The sequence below is a fragment of the Gobius niger genome (genome assembly GCF_951799975.1).
Source record: "Gobius niger genome assembly, chromosome: 11".
Lineage (NCBI taxonomy): Eukaryota > Metazoa > Chordata > Actinopteri > Gobiiformes > Gobiidae > Gobius > Gobius niger.
Genome location: NC_136862.1, coordinates 16,456,783 through 16,475,489, shown reverse-complemented (window position 1 = coordinate 16,475,489; position 18,707 = coordinate 16,456,783). Strand labels below are relative to the sequence as shown.

At 43.3% G+C, this 18,707-nt stretch overlaps 2 protein-coding genes across 3 annotated transcripts in view; one reads left to right on the top strand and one right to left on the bottom strand.

Moving 5' to 3' along the window:
* The first annotated feature begins 2,393 nt into the window (after window positions 1-2,393).
* On the top strand, window positions 2,394-12,026 carry arhgap35b (Rho GTPase activating protein 35b). Its single transcript, XM_079566081.1, has 7 exons — window positions 2,394-3,079; window positions 3,964-7,836; window positions 7,918-8,059; window positions 8,506-8,583; window positions 8,667-8,798; window positions 8,983-9,088; window positions 9,703-12,026. The coding sequence occupies exons 2-7, from the start codon at window positions 4,123-4,125 to the stop codon at window positions 10,106-10,108; spliced, it is 4,578 nt and encodes a 1,525-aa protein (XP_079422207.1). The 5' UTR covers window positions 2,394-3,079; window positions 3,964-4,122; the 3' UTR covers window positions 10,109-12,026.
* A 2,037-nt stretch (window positions 12,027-14,063) lies between these two features.
* LOC306970069 (cell adhesion molecule DSCAML1-like) overlaps window positions 14,064-18,707 on the bottom strand; it is a 41,249-nt gene continuing 36,605 nt past the window's right edge. For both annotated transcript variants that reach the window (XM_079565901.1, XM_079565900.1), the window contains exons 25-33: window positions 18,260-18,448; window positions 17,644-17,931; window positions 17,413-17,568; window positions 17,310-17,340; window positions 17,085-17,203; window positions 16,799-16,951; window positions 16,521-16,721; window positions 16,137-16,445; window positions 14,064-15,867 (exon numbers count right to left, since the gene is read on the bottom strand). In XM_079565901.1, the coding sequence (XP_079422027.1) occupies window positions 15,452-15,867; window positions 16,137-16,445; window positions 16,521-16,721; window positions 16,799-16,951; window positions 17,085-17,203; window positions 17,310-17,340; window positions 17,413-17,568; window positions 17,644-17,931; window positions 18,260-18,448 (1,862 nt within the window). In that variant the 3' untranslated portion in view covers window positions 14,064-15,451. The remainder of the gene's footprint in view (window positions 15,868-16,136; window positions 16,446-16,520; window positions 16,722-16,798; window positions 16,952-17,084; window positions 17,204-17,309; window positions 17,341-17,412; window positions 17,569-17,643; window positions 17,932-18,259; window positions 18,449-18,707) is intronic.

Sequence of the window (18,707 nt, the reverse complement as noted above, 5' to 3'; positions counted from 1 at the left end):
ATTATAAAAATTCCTCACCACCACATTACCAGAAAAACAGTGAGCACCGCCTGAGAACCACTTCACAACGTTTTCAAACAGCAGTGAAAAGTTCCTATTTAGAATAGCAATGACTCATAGATGAGTGATTCCTTATTTGGTGCTGGTTTTCCTCTGGTGTCTCTGTTTTCCACGGTGTGCTTTTCTCTCTATCACTACGCTCTCATCTTAATACCTTTAACTAGCTCCAGTATTTCCCTTATAGTAGTTTTCAACTCGAGCTGGGATCTATATCTATGAAAGCTTTTAAAGAAGGTTGCTTAAGTTACCTAACTTGGCCTCCCTTCATGTCTATTATGTCTTTGGTGGAGGCAGTGTTTCCCAGCCACTGTCCATCTGCTGTAGCCGTCACCCCGCACTAACCTCTCGTGCCCCATATCCCTGTTACACCAGAGAGGATATAGTCTATTACAGGCAAGAGGAAAAACTAAATGTGCCTAAAATGCCCTGCACATTTCACTTGTAAAGAGTCAAAAAAAAACAGAGGCGTAAGAATGCAACATTCTTTGTACAGCATTATGTTTCAGTGAAAGCTGCGATGGAGAGCGGTGTAATCCATACATGAGGCCGGACACAATAGCAAACATATTGTACTACAATGACTTGGGTCAGTGCCCTCTGATGCTGTGTGTAAGCTTAGGGCTCAGCCTAGTGGTAGTCGTATCAATTACACTTAAGCCATTTGAGGAAAATGGAAGTGTTTATTAATGTTCACAACAAATATTAGATGAAACTGTGCCCTCGTCTAGATTACGTTGTCATTGATGCATAATTAGCTATATTTCTGCACACACAATAATATCCCAATATCAAATTGATCTTTCACTATCATTCAATTTGTTGTTGTGGTTTTTTTTTACATGCACAACTGGGATATGAAATATAATTATGGGTCCAAGTAAAAGCTGCATAAAACACATCTACCCACACAGCTGCCAAGGCTACAATTAAGAAAAATACTGCATGAAATTACATGTCAATTACACTAAATGCCCATATTCTGCCTTGTATTTGAGTTTCTTGTAGATGTTGATACAATTTGCACACACTGTAAATTGTAAACTGAGGCACATACCTTCTTTTATTATGGCCCCGGCTCAATTAAAAGTCATTATCGTCTTCTCCAGTTGGCTAAGTGTAGGAGGACCGTTTCTTTGAAGATTCAACGCAATTTCAGAAATCCCCACTGAAATTCCTCCAGCTGGATCCTGCAAGTACAAAAGGGGGCTCGTGAGGCGCTCAGTCAGACTGACACAGGACGTTACATTGAATTGCTATGAAACATAAATCCGCTAGGAGGCGGCAACGTTAAAGTTTTGATTGACTAAGTAATTATGATATGAACATGCTGATCATTTTGTTTAAAGAAATGTGGAACTAAGAGACTTTGTAAATAACACAATAAGCTACTTCCGGATTTTTTTTTTTCACTCTTCAACAGGCGTTTTTTGGTCAAGGCCCCCACGCATGACAAGCAAGGACTGGGGATCCCCAAGTTTCATGCACAGTTCAAGAGATTGCAACTTATTATAGTGATTAACGAAGTGTAGCAACAACAACATAAAGGTAAAATGTATAATGCAGGATATTATCAGGTGTTGTGACTCCCTGTGTGCACTAGGCCGCTGTGGCTGCCCTACATGCAATGCAACTTGTGCTACACTTTTGTAATAACGTGTTATATATAACCAGTGTTGGGCAAGTTACTTTAACATTGTGATATATTTTATATGATTAGTTACAGTTTTATAAATGGTATATGTTTGTATTAGATATTGTGTTTAAACAATGTAGTTGAGTTACACTACTTTGAATTACTTTTGGTCAAATAAAAAATAGTAATGATGCCACCGAGCAAACGTGTAGTCAAAGATTATTTTTCCTTCACCATCCCCATTCTCCCAAGTTTACATTCACCCGATCTTATACACCAGTATTCTGCATGATTCAATATGAGTGTTGCATTATGGGGGAGTTTGGTATCTTCATTCGTGCAACACAAACCCTTTAAATGCACTTGTAACTCGAGTTACTCAAATTGTAATGACATATTCCCTTATTTTTTTAAGTATTATGTTATATTCCTTTGTTACTGAAAAAAGTAATGTATTTTTGTAACTCCTTACATTTGTAATGCGTTACCCCAACACTGGTTATAGATGTTATTATAACTCGTAGACATATGCCTTCCAGACGGGCGAGTTATCTGGCTTACTTTGAACTTACCTCAGACATTTTGTGATTTAAGTTTTTGTCTTGTTTAGTCTAAATGAGCAAAAGTCCATGACATGACTCACAAAGTAATGCAGAGATAAAAGCTGAGCAGCCAATGCCCGGGTCGCGCCGCTTGCTGCAGTGTGTGAGGGCGCCGCTGGGTGAGTCTGCCTCTGTCTCCACTGCTCCCTTTTCCCAAAGAAAAGAAGAGGAGAGCGAGGGCCGCGGGGAGGAGGGCCGCTACCGCCGCCATTATCGGAAATCTGGCACAAATACCACTTTCACACACGCAGCCGTCTGCCGAGAAATTCACCGGGACACGAAGCGTCTATGTTGCAACAAGAGCGCGTTCCTTTGAGACAAAAACCCAGCTCTATCGCAACGAAGTCAGCGTTGTTTCGTGCGCGAGACCGGCCCTGCATTATGTGGCCACAACAATGGACAGAATAATTACAGAAAAAGCAACGTGGTGATCCGAGCAGAGGATAGATAAGTAGATTTATTTTACGCCCAATTTTCTCAAGAAGCCGACGCGGAACAACGCCAGATCGTTGCGTTATCGGTAAATTTCTGCCTGCTTTGCTTATTACATTGCACAGAAAGCGGACAGGGCTGGACAAGAGAGAGAAACCAGGCATGTGCAGCAGGGGATATTTAAATGAAGTTCCCCGGACGCTGAAGTTGTGGTGATCGCGATGTTATAAGTGGGGGGAAAAAGAAGGGACAAATAGTGCTGTCTGCGTCTTTATGCTTGTGCACATCAGGCGGCGAGGGCTGCGGCAAGAGGTGGCCTGACAGATGCAAGAGGAGAAAGGAAACTGCGCTGGTATGTACGCTACACGCTTACTTCTCCATTGGTTCTTCCCCTTGTGAGGTGCTACACCCTGCACCACTGCCCAGATCATTTTCCGTATGTCATTGTCGTGGCGTGGTTGGGGGGAACCGTCCCAGAATCGGGCAGTACTGCTTCATTTTCTTTTCTTTTTTTTTTTTTTGCTGAGACAGTGGGCCTGGCGTGGTCAGCCCCACTCTCTCTGCACCCTCATGTTAACTAATCCGTGGCACAGATCTTTCTTTGCCAAATCTTATCTGGGCAGTGGGGCAGGCACGTTGTGAGGCTGGGCTAAGTTACCCCACTACACTGTATGTGTTTTAATGAGTAAGATTAAAGGTTATTTTTTCAATGGGGTGCACCAGGCCTATCCCAGCTGAGCACTGAACTGCCCATGTTCTCGTTGACCCTGTCAGAGTGGGTGTTGCATGTGGCTGCTCCATATGAAATCTTTCCACATTTCTTTCACATTTGCCAAACTATTCTGTCACATTAAGATAATTTCCCGGATCCAGATTAACATTACAAATTGTTCTCTAATGTCCGACTGCAGAAAAAGTCTTTTTTTTTTCAAAAGCCTAGATTATTTATTATGGAAATGAAGACTTGTGACTTTATCAGTGTTTTAAAATTCATTGAGCTTTTGTTTTGCAGCCGAGAAGGTGGACAGAGTAGCTTGAAACAAAAAGACAGAAGACTAGAGCAGACACATGAACAAATGCAACATATTTTCACTTTTTTAAAGATTTACAGAAGCATTCACAATGTTAGAAACAATGATTGTAGTATTTGTCTCTATTTGATAACAGTAGGGCTTATATTATTTTCCTACACAGCGTTTGGTTGACATTTGTTTTGCTTTTCTTTATTTTTCACAGGGCTGACTCATAAGGACTGACTTAATGACCTCTGATATCACCCCTCTGCTGTGTTTTCAAATTGAAGTCCAGCAGAAGTCCGAACTGCGTCTGCATGGGCACATTTGAGTGAACTCCATTACACAGTGCCTGTTGTGGCAGGATGAGCGGCTGGAGATTATGATGGCGAAAAAGCAAGATGCCCGGTCGCCCATTTACAACCTGGTTGCGGTGGGTTTGTCTGGAACAGAGAAGGAAAAGGGACAGTGTGGGGTGGGGAAGTCCTGCCTGTGTAATCGGTTTGTGCGGCCAAGTGCTGACGACTTTTACCTTGATCACACATCAGTCCTAAGCACCAGTGACTTTGGGGGACGAGTCGTGAACAATGATCACTTTCTGTTTTGGGGGGAGGTGGGGCGTGTCATGGAGGAAGGGCCTGAAAGTCGCATGCATGTGGTGGAGCAGACTGAATTTATTGATGATCAAACATTTCAGCCACATCGTAGCACTGCGATGCAACCCTATATCAAAAGGGCTGCAGCAACAAAGCTGGCCTCAGCCGAGAAGCTCATGTACTTCTGCACAGACCAGCTGGGTCTGGAGCAGGACTTTGAGCAGAAGCAAATGCCTGAAGGAAAGCTGCAGGTGGATGGCTTCATGCTGTGTGTTGATGTGAGCCGTGGCATGAACAGAAACTTTGATGACCAGCTGAAGTTTGTCACTAACTTATACGGTCAGCTGAGTAAGACCAAGAAACCAATCGTGTTGGTTCTCACCAAATGTGATGAAGGAGTTGAACGCTATATCAAAGATGCACATACCTTTGCTATTACTAAAAAAAATCTTCCTGTAGTTGAGACGTCTGCTCGCTCAAATATAAATGTAGATCTTGCATTTCTCACTTTAGTCCAACTAATTGATAAGAGTAGAGGCAAACCCAAAATAATTCCTTATTTTGAGGCACTGAAGCTGCAGAGTCAACAGATCGCGTCAGCCAAGGATCGATATGAGTGGCTAATCAATCGCATTGTCAAAAATCATAATGAATCCTGGTTAAATACTAGTCGACGAATGAACACCTCCCCAGAGTACAAGGAGTATGTGTTCCTAGAGGGAACGGCAAAATGCAAAAAGCTTTTTCAGCAGCATGTATATCGTCTAAAGCAAGAACATATTGAGAGACGTCGCAAGATCTACCTAAGCACCCTTCCCCTAGCACTTAGCTCTTTAGTGCCCGACCTGGATGAGATTGATCAGCTTAGCTGGTCTGGAGTGCAGAAGGTCCTTGAGTCCAAACCTCACTTCGCTCACTGGTTTGTTGTGTTAGAGGACTCTCCTTGGGAGGACACGTCCCACATCGACAACATGGAGGATGAGCGGATCCCCTCTGACCTGTTGGAGACCGGAGAAGCAGAGGATATTTTTAACGCTCACCTTGAACACCTGCGTAATGAGTGCAGGAGAGCAGAGATCAGACTGGAGTTCAAACACAAGCTTGTGATGTCTCTGTTTGTCACACCTGGGAAACCGTGGGAGGAGGCGCGCAGCTTCATCATGAATGAGGAGTTTTATCAGTGGCTGGAGGAGCCTGAGTACTTGGACCTGTACAACCGCCACCAGAAAGAGATTATTGACCGCGCCAAGGAAGATTTCCAAGAACTCTTACTTGAGTACTCAGAGCTTTTTTATGAGCTTGAGGTGGATGCTAAACCAAGTAAAGAAAAGATGGGTGCTATTCAGGAGGTTCTGGGGGAGGAACAGCGCTTTAAGGCATTACAAAAGCTCCCAGCTGAAAGAGATGCTCTCGTATTGAAGCATATCCACTTTGTCTATCACCCCACAAAAGAAACATGCCCCAGCAGTCCACACTGTGGGGATTCTAAAATCGAACAGATTCTAGCGTCCCGTTTCCCCACATACTACCCCTTTTATGACATGAAGGCTCATTTTGGGGACAACAAGGCAGATAGGATTAATCTTGTTATACTAGGGAAGGATGGGCTGGCCAGAGAATTTGCCAATGAGATTAGGGCTTTGTGCACAAATGATGACTGGTATGTGCTAGATGGGAAAATGTATGAACTCACCTTACGGCCCATTGAAGGGAGTGTACGTCTTCCAGTAAATTCTTTCCACACGCCAACTTTCACCCCTCACGGTTGTCTGTGTCTGTACAATTCAAAAGATTCGCTTTCTTATGTGGTTGAAAGCCTGGAGAGACTAAGGGAGTCGACACTAGGAAGAAGGGATAGTCAGTTAGCGCAGTTGCCGTTGTCACTGCTTTTAGTGACAAAGAGAGGTGTAGGGTCATATTCAGATATTGGTGGAGAAACTGCGTTGAGTCTAATAACACAGGGGCAGCAGGTTGCCAGGAGGCTGCAGTGTAGCTTCTTGGACCCCGCATCCCCGGGTGTTGGTTATGGCCACAATATGAGTGAGTCCCAGATTAACCAGGTACTCAGGAGTCTTCTGGACATTAGAAGGAGCACATCCTTCAGTAGCAGCTCCCCGCCCCTCCTCCCTGAACCTCCTGGGCTCAGAGACTCTCCTCATCAGCCTGTCCCAGAGGCTGACCTGCGCATTGTCCTGTGTTTGATGTGTGGAGACCCCTATGACATAGAGCAGCTCCTGTCTCCTTTCCTAATGCCACAACACTGCAGGCCTATGTCCGGCACTGGCACCTCTGTCATACTAGAGCAGACAGTGGGTGGACACAAGCTGGCTATTGAGCTGTCAATACTGTCATATCATGCCTCGTTCACTCTGAGGAAGAGCAGGTTGGTCCACGGCTACATGGCGGTGTACTCTGCGTCCCGCAAGGCCTCTCTTGAGACTCTGTGTGCGTTCCTGTGTGAGGTTCAGGACATTATCCCAGTACAAATCCTGGCTGTGGGGGACAGCCAGGCTGAGCTCACAGACAGCGACTACGCCAGTGAACAGCTAATACAGGGAGAGGAGCTGGCCCATGAGATAGAGGGCCGTTTCAATACCTTAGTGTGTGGCTCTGGGGGTGTGGTGGGTGGCCTGCACAGAATAGAAATGTTTCACTCTTTCATCATGGAGGTGGTGGAGAAACGCAACATAGTGGAGGCCACACACATGTATGATAATGTTGCTGAAGCCTGCACGGGTGAAAACGTGTATTCCCCCCGCTGCAGCTCTCCCAGCCCTGTCACTATGTACCTGGACTCAGAAGATGATGTGGAGCCTTCTCCCCCGTACTATGACAGCACGCTCACCTCTCATGGAGGGGGCTTCAACATGCCCGACTTGGATTCAAGTGACATCTCTGTCATCTCTGATATTCGGGACTTTGAGAAGTTAAACAACAAAGTGCCGCCCCAAGTTCGAGTAAAACCTGGCGTCACTTTTGATTTCCGAAAAATGAGTAGAAACCCATACATTGACACCCTTGGCCATCGCCGCTCCCTTCCTTCTGCTGTCACTTGGGTTCCTGGGGGAGATGTTGGCTACGATCCATCTGACTACGCTGAACCACTGGACGCTGTCTCAAAGCCTCGTCTCAGCAATGAGGAGATAATTTACTCAGTGCCACACGACAGCACACAAGGTAAAATCATCACCATCCGCAACTCCAACAGGATGCACTCAAATGGGAATGGCTCGGACAGTGAGGCCGACAGCAGCTCCTTAGAAAGAAGGAGAAAGTTCTCTGCTGTGGGGGTGAAGCCCCGCCTTTACCGGGACCGCTCCAAGAGGCTGGGCAAGTTTAGCAGCTTTCGTACAAGCTTCATCGGCAGTGATGATGAGATGGGCGCGCTCACAAAGTCCAAGGAGGATGACTACGGGACCCTAAAAAGTGATAGTCTTGTGGAGGAGATTGAAGATCCCAAAAAGAGAAACATACTCAAGAGTCTGCGACGAACTGCCAAAGTGAGAGTTACATTTGTTTAGCCAAAAAAAAACTAAAGTGCAATATATAAACTTTGTGCCATATTCTTTTTGTTTCATCAGAAAACCAGACCAAAGCCTCGTCCTGCAATTCCCAAACCTGTAGAGAGCGTCTACTTCGGAGTCCCCCTTGTGAATGTAGTGTCTCCAGACAGACCCATCCCTCTATTCATTGAGAAGTGTGTTCGATTTATTGAAACAACAGGTTAGTACGATGTTTACCCTGATTCACACGTAGATTTGTCATTCAAACATATGTCACTTGGTGTTATAGTGTTATTAACCGATAAAAATGGTTGAATGGATGAACTGCTCATGTTATATGTAGCCAATAGCCTTTTTAGCAAACTTCTTAATAACACTATTTATGAAAACTAAAAAATATGTAGTTTGACAATTGTTTTCATTAGCAACAAACATGAACATGGCGATGAAGTTTTTGCCATGTCATTAGCATTAACATATTGATGGTTATATTCATTTGACTGCTTCGCAATAATGAAAAGCTTTAGTAAAGATCCTGGTTCTTGTCCTCGGTGAAATGCGCTGGCATGTGTGTTGTGATGTCTGCAATGGAGCTAATGAAGTGTTTGTGCTCGGTGCTGCTTCCCACTGTGTGCCCCCTACACCCTGTTTTTCTGGTTTCCTCAGGCCTCAACACCGAGGGATTGTATCGAGTAAGTGGAAACAAGTCTGAGATGGAGAGCATGCAGAGACAGTTTGAACAGGGTGGGTTCAACAGTGTGTTATTATGTCAAGGAAAAGAAATTCATGACCGATGATTAACCCTCTTCACTTTTCTGCCTCTATAGACCACGGATTAGACCTGGTGGAAAAGGACTTCTCTATCAACACTGTGGCTGGAGGCCTCAAAAGCTTCTTCTCCGAGCTGCCTGACCCCCTGGTGCCTTGCGCCCTGCAGGTGGACCTACTGGAGGCTTTCAGTAAGCAAACACTGCTGTGTTGGGAGGGTCTCTGTACAACATTAAAAGATTATTTCTTTTAGGGGGAGAAGGGCGAGGAGGCTTTAGTGAACTCACTTTGTTTGTGGAATTATTCTATATTGCTCTTCAGGCTTTAGATCACAGTTTGATAATGAAAGTAAATCCAAACATCCTCTGCACACAGAAATTAATGACCGAGAACAGAGGCTGTACACCATGAAGGATGTCCTGAGGAAGTTCCCCAGGGAGAACTATGATGTCTTCAAATATGTCGTGAGCCATTTACATAAGTAAGTACAGTCTATCAATTCAATCCTATCCAACTTTATTAAAAATGTAGTAAAAAACAACAACAACTCTTCGCCAAAGTGCAGCACAAAACATATGAATAATGATACCAGTGAATAATTGGAAAACAGAAGCTGTGACACTAGACATTTTTGACACAATGAATAAGAGCGGTTTGCGAGAACTTTGTTTACTGCCATGGGTTTTCACACACACAAATGAATACAGCTGCAGTTTACATTTGAACCAAACATCATAAAAGTTGCATCACAATATGAATTAAAAGCGAGGAAAACATTCATTTTGGGGGCAGAAGAAAGCAGGCGAGGGAGGGCAGTGGATTCCATAATTTTGAACCTGCAGAATTGGAGCGCTCACCTCTTTATTGGGACAATTGGCCACAAGAGATGTTTTAATGTTGTACTTTAAAAAAATTGAGAAAATTGTTGTATACGTTGTTTTTCAATTGAAACAAATGGAGTGTGTTCAATTCACATTTTTGTTTTTGAATTTTTTATCCACAGTCTTGTTTTTATATTTGCATAAAGGAATTAAAATTATTCAATGAATTGCCAGACTTTGTTGATGCCTTCAGTAATTGTGTTTGTGTCCAAAGGGTGAGCCAACTGAGCAGGCTGAATCTGATGACCAGTGAGAATCTGTCCATCTGCTTCTGGCCCACGCTGATGAGGCCAGACTTCACTACTATGGACGCGCTGACTGCAACACGCACCTACCAGACAATCATCGAGGCCTTTATCCATCAGTGCGCGTTCTTCTTCTACAACCAGCCGCTCATTGACTCCCCCACCGGGCTAGGAGGACTCCCAGCCTCTCCCACCACCGCCCTGACCTCCGCCTACACCTGTTACCGTTCCTCCCCGCCTCACAGTGGTGCTCATTTCAGCCCATTGCAGCAGTCACCCCCCACTACGCCCCAATCGCCCCTGCAGTCGCTGCTGCCGCCTCTGCACCAGCACCCACATCCACACCACTCACCGGCTGAACAGGAGACACTGTGAGAGGCTCATGCTGGACCTTTTTCACTCAAGCCCCTCAAGACATACACTATAATCACATGAGACAGAGCTGCCGTTATTAGGAAAATCATTAGTGCTTACTGGATAAAGAGCATCACATTTTTAGTGGAAGGAAGCATTGTCAATGTAGATAATTTTAACTTTAAAGACCAGAGTCAAAAAAAAAGGCCCAGGAGAACCTGGGTGCTTGTGGCTGGATCCTGGTCTAATGTGATTAGTTTAAGCACTGGTTGTAAAAGTATTTGGGAAGATCACTAACTGGTACTGCCATGCCCTGACCCTAGAGGGCGACAGGGAGCACCGTCACTACAAGCCTTCTGATGACACCCCTTATCCTACGCTACCATGCCAAGCTGGAAGACATGTTTTTAACCTGTATTAAGTTTTTTGTCTCATGAAAGTACTGCCACTGGATTGATAGACTGTTCCTGTGAAAGTCCTGAGCAGGCCAGGCACTGTGGGTCTCTTCAGGAGCAGGGGGAGGGTACACATCCAGGGATGCACTTTAAGTATCATGTTTTTATTTTTTCCACAGTTCAGCCATAAATAACCATTGCCCAAACAGAGCATTGGCAGATCAAACTTTGTTTACATCAGACATATTCTTTTTATATTCACTAACTTATCTGAAGCACTTTTTGATAGTGTAGTGTTAATTGAAGACATGCCACATTGACTAACTGTCCATATTGTTTAGTGGTTGAGTGTGGCATTAGTACAGGCTTGTAAATCAAGATCCTTTTGTAAAAACTTAAGTTCTTTACAGGATTCAGAAGTCGCATTTTGGGCTGAGAGGAAGTCTGCATCTGACCATTTTCCTCATTCAGCCAGCTATGTGAAAACTAGTTTACTTGAGCATTTGTCCTTTTTCTAGCTGTTGACTGATCAAAATGGATGTTAGGGCTGCATTTAAAAGACTGTGCCTGCTTTCAGTCAAGTGAAGGAAAACTGTTGCCTTGATCTCATTAAGTCAATTGGAGAGATTTGATGTGCTACTATAACACTACTCCATGTTGCCATCTGGTGACTGGAGACTAAAGGCTTGAAACCTTAGAGGGTTGGACGTATATCTGTGGCCGTCTATCAGCCAAGCTCTTTGTTTTCATCTAATATTAAGGCCCTGTAGCTCAGAAGTTTTAGCCCTTTCACTTTTTTAGTTGTCCCAGTAAACACACAGCCCTGTAGACTTTTATTGTGAATGGGACTTGGGAAAGACCCATCTGCTGCTGCAGTGTGTTAGTTTAGTGCAGGCATACACCTCTCCTGTTACAGAAAAACAAGCAAGAGCACGTGTTCGATGGTAGCATTGTGAATGAAGATGCAATCATTTTAACAATCCAATGGAAGTGAAGCACTGTCTTTTATGAAGTCTTTGGTGAATCTGAACCAGCAGAGACAAGTTCTGAGACTGTCCTGCTAATATATTTTTTAGACCACTGGTCAAACAAGTATTTGGGAGCTGAACTCACCGGTACTTTAGGGTCATTATGCTGTTTGCAGTTTGTCAAAACTACAACATCAACCGCCATGTACACAATTGTCTGACCTAACAGTGGCAAAGTGCATACTACTCTATAATGTTTATTTAATTTCAGGGGACTCCACCCTTTAGTCAATGGTAGAGAGCCTTTCTAGTGTGTATTTCAATGATTCAAAGTCCATTTTTACAATTTTTGTGAATGGTTAAAGGCCACTTAAGTTTAATGCATGACTGGAAGAAGGATGAACGCCTCTTCCCATTTTAAAACATGAAATTAGAGCAAAACAAATGCTAAAATAGAAGAAACATATGTACTGTGCACCACGGGCAAAACATGACATTTGTCTGGCTGAGAATAGTGTTTGAAGATGAAGGCCTTATGTGAACTGTATAATAGTTAATAAATTAAATCTTGTAAACTTGTCCTCAGTATGTGTTGTTTTTTTTCCACCAAGGCCAATTTTTGTAGCTACAATGTATCAAGCAGAAGTTAAGCTACATAAAAGCAGTATTATGAATGCCTTACTGTGACAGAGACCATCGATCTGACACTGCCTCTGCTGTTAAAGACTGTTATTGTGAAGAGCCCTGACAGCGCCTGAAAAGACCTATCACACCCCGCCGCCTCGCAATGCAACACACGCCTAATTATGATGTTTTGATCCGCGCTTTCACCACTCGTAGTAATGGGTGGGTTAGTGATATCTGTGATTGACAGGTCAGTAAACAAACATGGGGAGTCGAGGCTTTCGTCGTAGCTATAATTTCCTCACACACAATACAGTGGGACAGTTGGGTAAAATAAGATCTAATAGCCCAACACGCTGCTGATGCAGCCGGGGCCAGTGCAGGTGACTTTGTTCATATCAATTATTCACAGCATCTCCGTCATGAGCGGCTGCCCCCGCTCAGAAGCACTGCCTCAGTCATGGTCACAATGTTGATCTCCAGAGCACCTCTGAATCTAGCGCTACAATGCCATCTGCTGGAGGCATGCAGGTGTGGCAGGCTGGGTTAACCCCTGCCCACATTGAACCCAGGTGTTCTTTGGCACAGGCCATTGTGTATTACATATAAAACCGAAAAACCAGGAATGGCTGAAGCTAGAACTGAAATTGCAGTTGGTTCAAAAACATAAAGTATATGTTAATGCTTAGCAAAGGTCCTGTGGATAAAAGCAAGGCAGACTAAAATAATAATCAACATCTGCAATGGTAGATGTGGTTAAATGACAAACAGCAGGACAGAAATAAAGTAGAGACTGGGTCAGATCGGGCAAGCAAGTGTTGTCAAATCTTTCAAGAGTATTTGTAACACTTTAACTTAAAGTAAGTTAACTATTAACCAAGCATTAATAAGCATTAGTAATCTGCCTATAAGTGTTTTATAAGCCATGACCAATGTGCTTGTAAAGGTATTAAAAAGAAGCTTATTAATTTAGGCCTAATTCCAACATGTGGACTCGAGATCTGCATTTAGGGACGTACTCCCAGCTCTGGGCCATAGTATGCCCCGTGACACCTGGGCCGTAATATACGCATACAATGGCAATGATATGTGAAACATTTATCCTGAAAAAGGGTCAGAGAATGACAGAAGCCATGACATATGAAAGATAGCTTTATTGCACAAGGTGTTAGAATGATCTTTTTAGTTTTTGTTTCTTTTCATAGAAAATGTAACTTTGAACACAAGCATTTGCTGTAACAAGCAACTCAAACAAATGTTTGGGATACCCGCAACTTTTTTTCTTTTTTTGATTTTGCTTTTAATTTTCATACATTTTCCCTTCAATTTCCCCTTTAGCAAAGCATGCAATGACTTTTGAGGATGAACAAAATACAAAATAATAAAAAAGTAAACGGGACAAATGACAACATCAAAAGACCTTTCAAACAATCAAAAGTCAACAAATCAGTATCAAAAACATAAAGGGAAAGTAATATTTTGTCCATTTCAGAAATAAAATTATTCATTTTTGATTTTCAATTTTGAAAGTGGGGCATCCAACCCTGATGTGTCCCCTGATTTGTTCTGTCGAAAATAGCTCTTCATACAAAACCATGTTTATGTACAAGACTTGACCTATGAACAACACTCACAAAGGGACAGATCAAGGAGCCATGTTTGGGAAGTGACATTTGAATTAAATAATCGGCGCTCGGACAGGCACCCGAACGCACCACGTGATCTGACCTGCTCATGTCCACTGTTATATACACTAGTGATCAAAAGAGCTACGGGTCCCTGATTTGACTTGGCTGGACTGGATTAGGCCACATACCAGTGCTGTTTGGCCACTTGAAACAAAAACTTGGAATTCATTATTTCAAAATATATATATACTGTATATATAAATATATCCCTAACCTCCTTTAACTCAAACAAATGGACAAAGAAACAGGCAAATGAGTAAGTTCAATGTAAGACACAAAACACCATGGAGGAGGTGTTTTTGTGCGAACGTACATCAAGGAAGAAAACAATGGAACATTTACAGTACCTCAGAAACAGGAAAACCTTATATAAGATATTTCAATTGAGTGAACATTATATTATCTTAAAATGATCTCCCTGACATTAAGTATATTATATAAGCTTCATTCACATAATGAAAGAGATTTATGTCGAGTTTTTTGTCAATGTAGGCCTTGATATACAATATAGGCAATAACACTGTTTTAGTATATGGTGCAAGATTTTAGCAGCTGTTGTCCAACAAAAACAACAATACTAGGGGAGACTGATTGTAATACTGATTAGATTATATAAACACTGAAATGTACCACTTGAGTGCCACCTCTTCAGAGGGTATATAGTATTTTCATAAATGGTATCACAAACACCTTCTGTCTCCTGGTATGCTCCAAAAACACAGCAAAGATAGTGCTACATATATGTGTGTTATTAGGATTTACCAGACTCACCTTTGTATTTCATAACTATTAAGATTATGAAGAAAACTCAAATCTCTTCTCTAACGCAGTCAGCCAACAGTACCATACAGAACATACTATATATTCACTTTATTTAATCCAACATTTAAATTCCTCTGCACATGATTGAGCGATTGTCTTTTGATAAATTTAGACCATAATGTTAAATTTCTGTATGCGCTTTACAAGTGTTGAAGTGCATACAATTAATACTTTTCATTATTTCACTTAAATTTCAATACTATACATAGAAATATATATTCTTTATAATACCAAATAATCTCTATTTTATGTGAGAAATCAAAGCTGCTTATTTTGGTTGTCCTGTGATTCATTACACATGGGTCTTTTGCTGAGAGATGACATACTCACATGATTAAACTTTTGTCTTTCCTGAAAGCTAACCTGATTTTTGGAAACATATTTTGAGTAAATCTGCCAATCTTAATGTGGGACATTAAGAGACATGAGAGGGGGGCACAGTAAGAAGAGGAAACATAACTAGAAGTGAATGGTTAATAATACTAAAGTATGGAGGACAGTGCATGTATGAGAGACAGGATGGCCACACAGCTTCACACTGGCTATTATAGTCTTCATCTTGTAATAACAGAGCTTCTCAATCATAATCAACTTTTCAAAATGACCACAGAATTGCTTCCTGGTTTTGCGCAGTGCAACTCCAGTATAAAATGAGCAGAGTGAGCACCAGCCTGCTGGATCTGTTAGTTAGTTAGTAGTTTTTCAAGAGTCCCAGGTGTATATGAAAAAGTCAGGTTCGCTGGGTCTCTGCCGGGGTCACCCTTAACGGAGCAGCTGAGCAGAACACCAGGCACTCCACAACAAGGGTTTAAAGAGATGCCCCAGACCGCCCAGGTTTGGGCAGCTCAGTCAGTGCAAATGAGCGGGCTACACTAGTGTGTAAGATTTCGAGTAGGCGCCAGCGCTCTGTTTCTGCAGCCTGCCCAGTGCAGACGAGCTGCTCTCCAGCAGAGAGTCTCTGGAGCCTCCCTTAGAGCTGTTGTTGGGGATACTGCTGGTGCTGGAGGTGGAGGCTGTGGCTGCTGTGTTGGAGCTGGGCATAGTCAGGGTCCTTTGGGGCAGAGTGGAGGTGCCTGAGCTGGAGCCCAGGCTGCTCGGTCCCGAGTGGCCCAGCTGTTTGGAGTCTAGAGTCTTGTGGCGTCCCTGGGTATGATACCCTCTTTGTGTGAGACTGCGAATTGAAGCCTCCCGCGGAGGCACGGCAGGACATGGGTCGTGCAGCTCCCCTTGTTTACGGAAGAAGGGGTCTGTTTTCATGTAGAGGGGAAGATTGCAGAATTCACCTGAGGTAAGGGAAGAAAAGGAAGATGATGTAAGCTTGTGAAAATCTTTGTTTTATAATAAATCAGATGGCCAGGAGGTTTGCTGCGGCTGTTTGTTTTGGGTCGGAACTGTTAAAAAGTAGCTTTGATAAGTAGTTTTAAAGTTTGCACACTTGTTTTGATCATGAAATAGTGCTTTGTTACACAGTCTTAAAAATGATATACACATGTAACATCACATTTACCATAACATGGTAAACATTTGCACGGCCAGAATATTTTATACTCACTCTTTGCACGATGTGGGATGGGCACAGCCACATTCTTGCCGCGGTCGTAGTCCTGTGGTTTGGGTGGTGAGGCAGTGAAGCGGCAGATGCCCGGCTCTGACGGTGTGCTCAGAGAAGTCATGCTGTCTGCGGGGTCATTAGTCCCAGTGGTCATTTGATCAGAAGAGCTATCAGAGATGAAGCACTCTGTGATTGTGAACTTGGCATGTTGTAGGTGTTCTTCCAACTTTGCGTGTTCATAAGCTCTGGCCAGCTCCTCGTAGGTGGATGAGGCGCTCTCTGTTGAAACCATGCTGTTACGACCTTTATCTGAAAAACAACAGTCCACGTTCAGTACTGGGAAACGGTTGTGTTTGTGAATCTCAACATGTTCTTCTACTTTACCAGTGTCTTGTGAAAGGCTTGCACTGTAACTGTCACTCTCCGTGGCAGTGATGCCCCGTGAACCCATAGTCCTCCAGTCCGAGGTCAGAGTCCGCGCCGACGCAGTAGACTGGGTCTGGCTCGGTCGACTCAGGGTCCACTGACTTGAATATCTGTTTCTGGAGCTGTGGGCGGACTTGATGCTTTTTCGTGACACTGGGTCTGAAAAAGCACATGCAATAGTGTTAGGACAACTTAGTCTCTAGTATAAACGCCTGCTGTGACACTGTCTAACTCACTTGTTCCCGGGCGGATATCAGACATGTCGATGAGTGGTCCTGAGTTTTGAATCAGGGCCTGGTGGTGGAGAGAGACACCCGTGCAGAAGTTCTGTGGGTTCACTGACTGGCTGAACTCTGTGTCTGTTACTGGCACGGCCGCTTTGTCTTCTCCTGAACAAAAAGGTCAACTATCACACAGTCCTCGGTTGATGACATAGGACGGGGTAGACAATCAGGCCGTATTAAGCTGTACAGTGCAAAGCCGCATTTGAGCCACCATGGCAATAATATCACTTATACCTACCAATCTGTTTGATGCCTTCTTTGTCTTCGATGAGAAGCTGAACACGAGGGATGTCTATGTGGAGCCTCGGCCCTGTAGGAGGGCCCTTCACTGGAGTGTCGATGGTGCGATTGTTCTTACTGCAATAAAAGAGATTCATTCGCATGGGGGATTAATGTCTAATTCAATTGTGGCAAATGGTTTTGACTTTATAACCATGAAGTCAATTAAAATCTTTTTTTTTACCTGATAAGCATCTCTGCCAGACTTTTAGCATCTAAAAAAGATTTTAAGTTGATTAAACCTTGATGCAATATATACCTGTAGATATAGATAAAACTTGTCCTACCTCTAAGCCGTTTTAATCTCTTTTCCTTTCGCTTCTTTCGGATAATAAAAAGCAGAGCCACACCCACAGTGACCAGGATGACAGGAGAGCCAATGGAGAAGAGTTTCTTCACGTCATCTCCTTCTCCACGAGCTGATTTAATCGGAGGGATGGTGCCTGATAAAACAAACGAGTGGCATTTATATCACTGTCCCTTTCATACATCTGTAGAGTTGTGTTTGTGCGACTCACTGCCGTCATAGTCAGTCGTGGCAAACTGCGAGGTCTGATTGCCACAGCCTGCACTATTGCAGGCCTTCATCTTCAGCTCATACCACGTGGCCTCTCGCAGTTCGCTGAGGAACAGCTGAGTTGTTAAATTGGCTTTAAGACTCTGCCAGGCCCATGTGCCTTTAGGCCTGAAGTCTAACATGAGGTCAGTGATGGGACAACCACCGCTGGTCCACCCCTGCAGGTTGAGCCCTGCGTGAGTGGAGTTGATGTGGGTGAGCAGAGGCTGGTCCTTGTTGAAAACGGGCTCTGAGAAATAAGGGAAATGATGCACAAAGTCAACACAAATAGCCTTATATGGACACCTCTGCACTTATTAAACCTTATTTATTTCATTAACTATCCCAAAACAGCCTACTACAGAGACAGCAATGGTTTCTGCATTATTCACTTATATACTCATTTATACAGTTTCACCTTTTTGTATTGCTTGTATAGAAGAATACTAACTATAGTATGCATAGTGACACAGGTAACATGTAGTAACAGTTTGTCCCTTTTACCCAGAGTTATTTTAATAAAACCTTTCCAAGAAATTTTAATAGATTAGATGACATTTTCTGCTATTAAGTCTTACCTCTCCCATGTGTCTTGGCTTCAATTATTTCACTGATGCGCCCGGACCCCACACTGTTCTTGGCCGCCAGCTTGACTTTGTACCAGGTTCCACAGCGGAGATTGTCCAGCCTGAAAGACCTCTCGGTAGAGCTGATGAACACATCTCTCCACTCCTCTGTATTGTCCACTGAATACTGCAGCACAAAACCTGCATAGGCATAGAAGCTTTTGTCAAAAACATTTCCATAAGAATCATGAATGTAGTGCCGCAGCTTGACTGACCACCAGGTGGTGCCATGGAGCTAGACTTGATTAGGAACTGAAAGAACTCTACCTAGAGACAACTAATCACTTCCTTTACAGGAGTCTTTTTTTAAATAATTGCAGTATTTTTGTGGATTAACAGGACAGCACTAAAACTTAATCACAAAAGCAAACCCCTCCGTAAAGTTGAAGAGTACTGTACA

Bases quoted from the DNA above. Each gene is read 5' to 3' on its own strand.
- arhgap35b (XM_079566081.1), top strand. From the start codon at position 4,123: ATGATGGCGAAAAAGCAAGATGCCCGGTCGCCCATTTACAACCTGGTT. The intron at 7,837-7,917 runs GTGAGAGTTACA...TTGTTTCATCAG, and splicing joins GTCTGCGACGAACTGCCAAA to AAAACCAGACCAAAGCCTCG. The intron at 8,799-8,982 runs GTAAGCAAACAC...CTCTGCACACAG, and splicing joins GGACCTACTGGAGGCTTTCA to AAATTAATGACCGAGAACAG.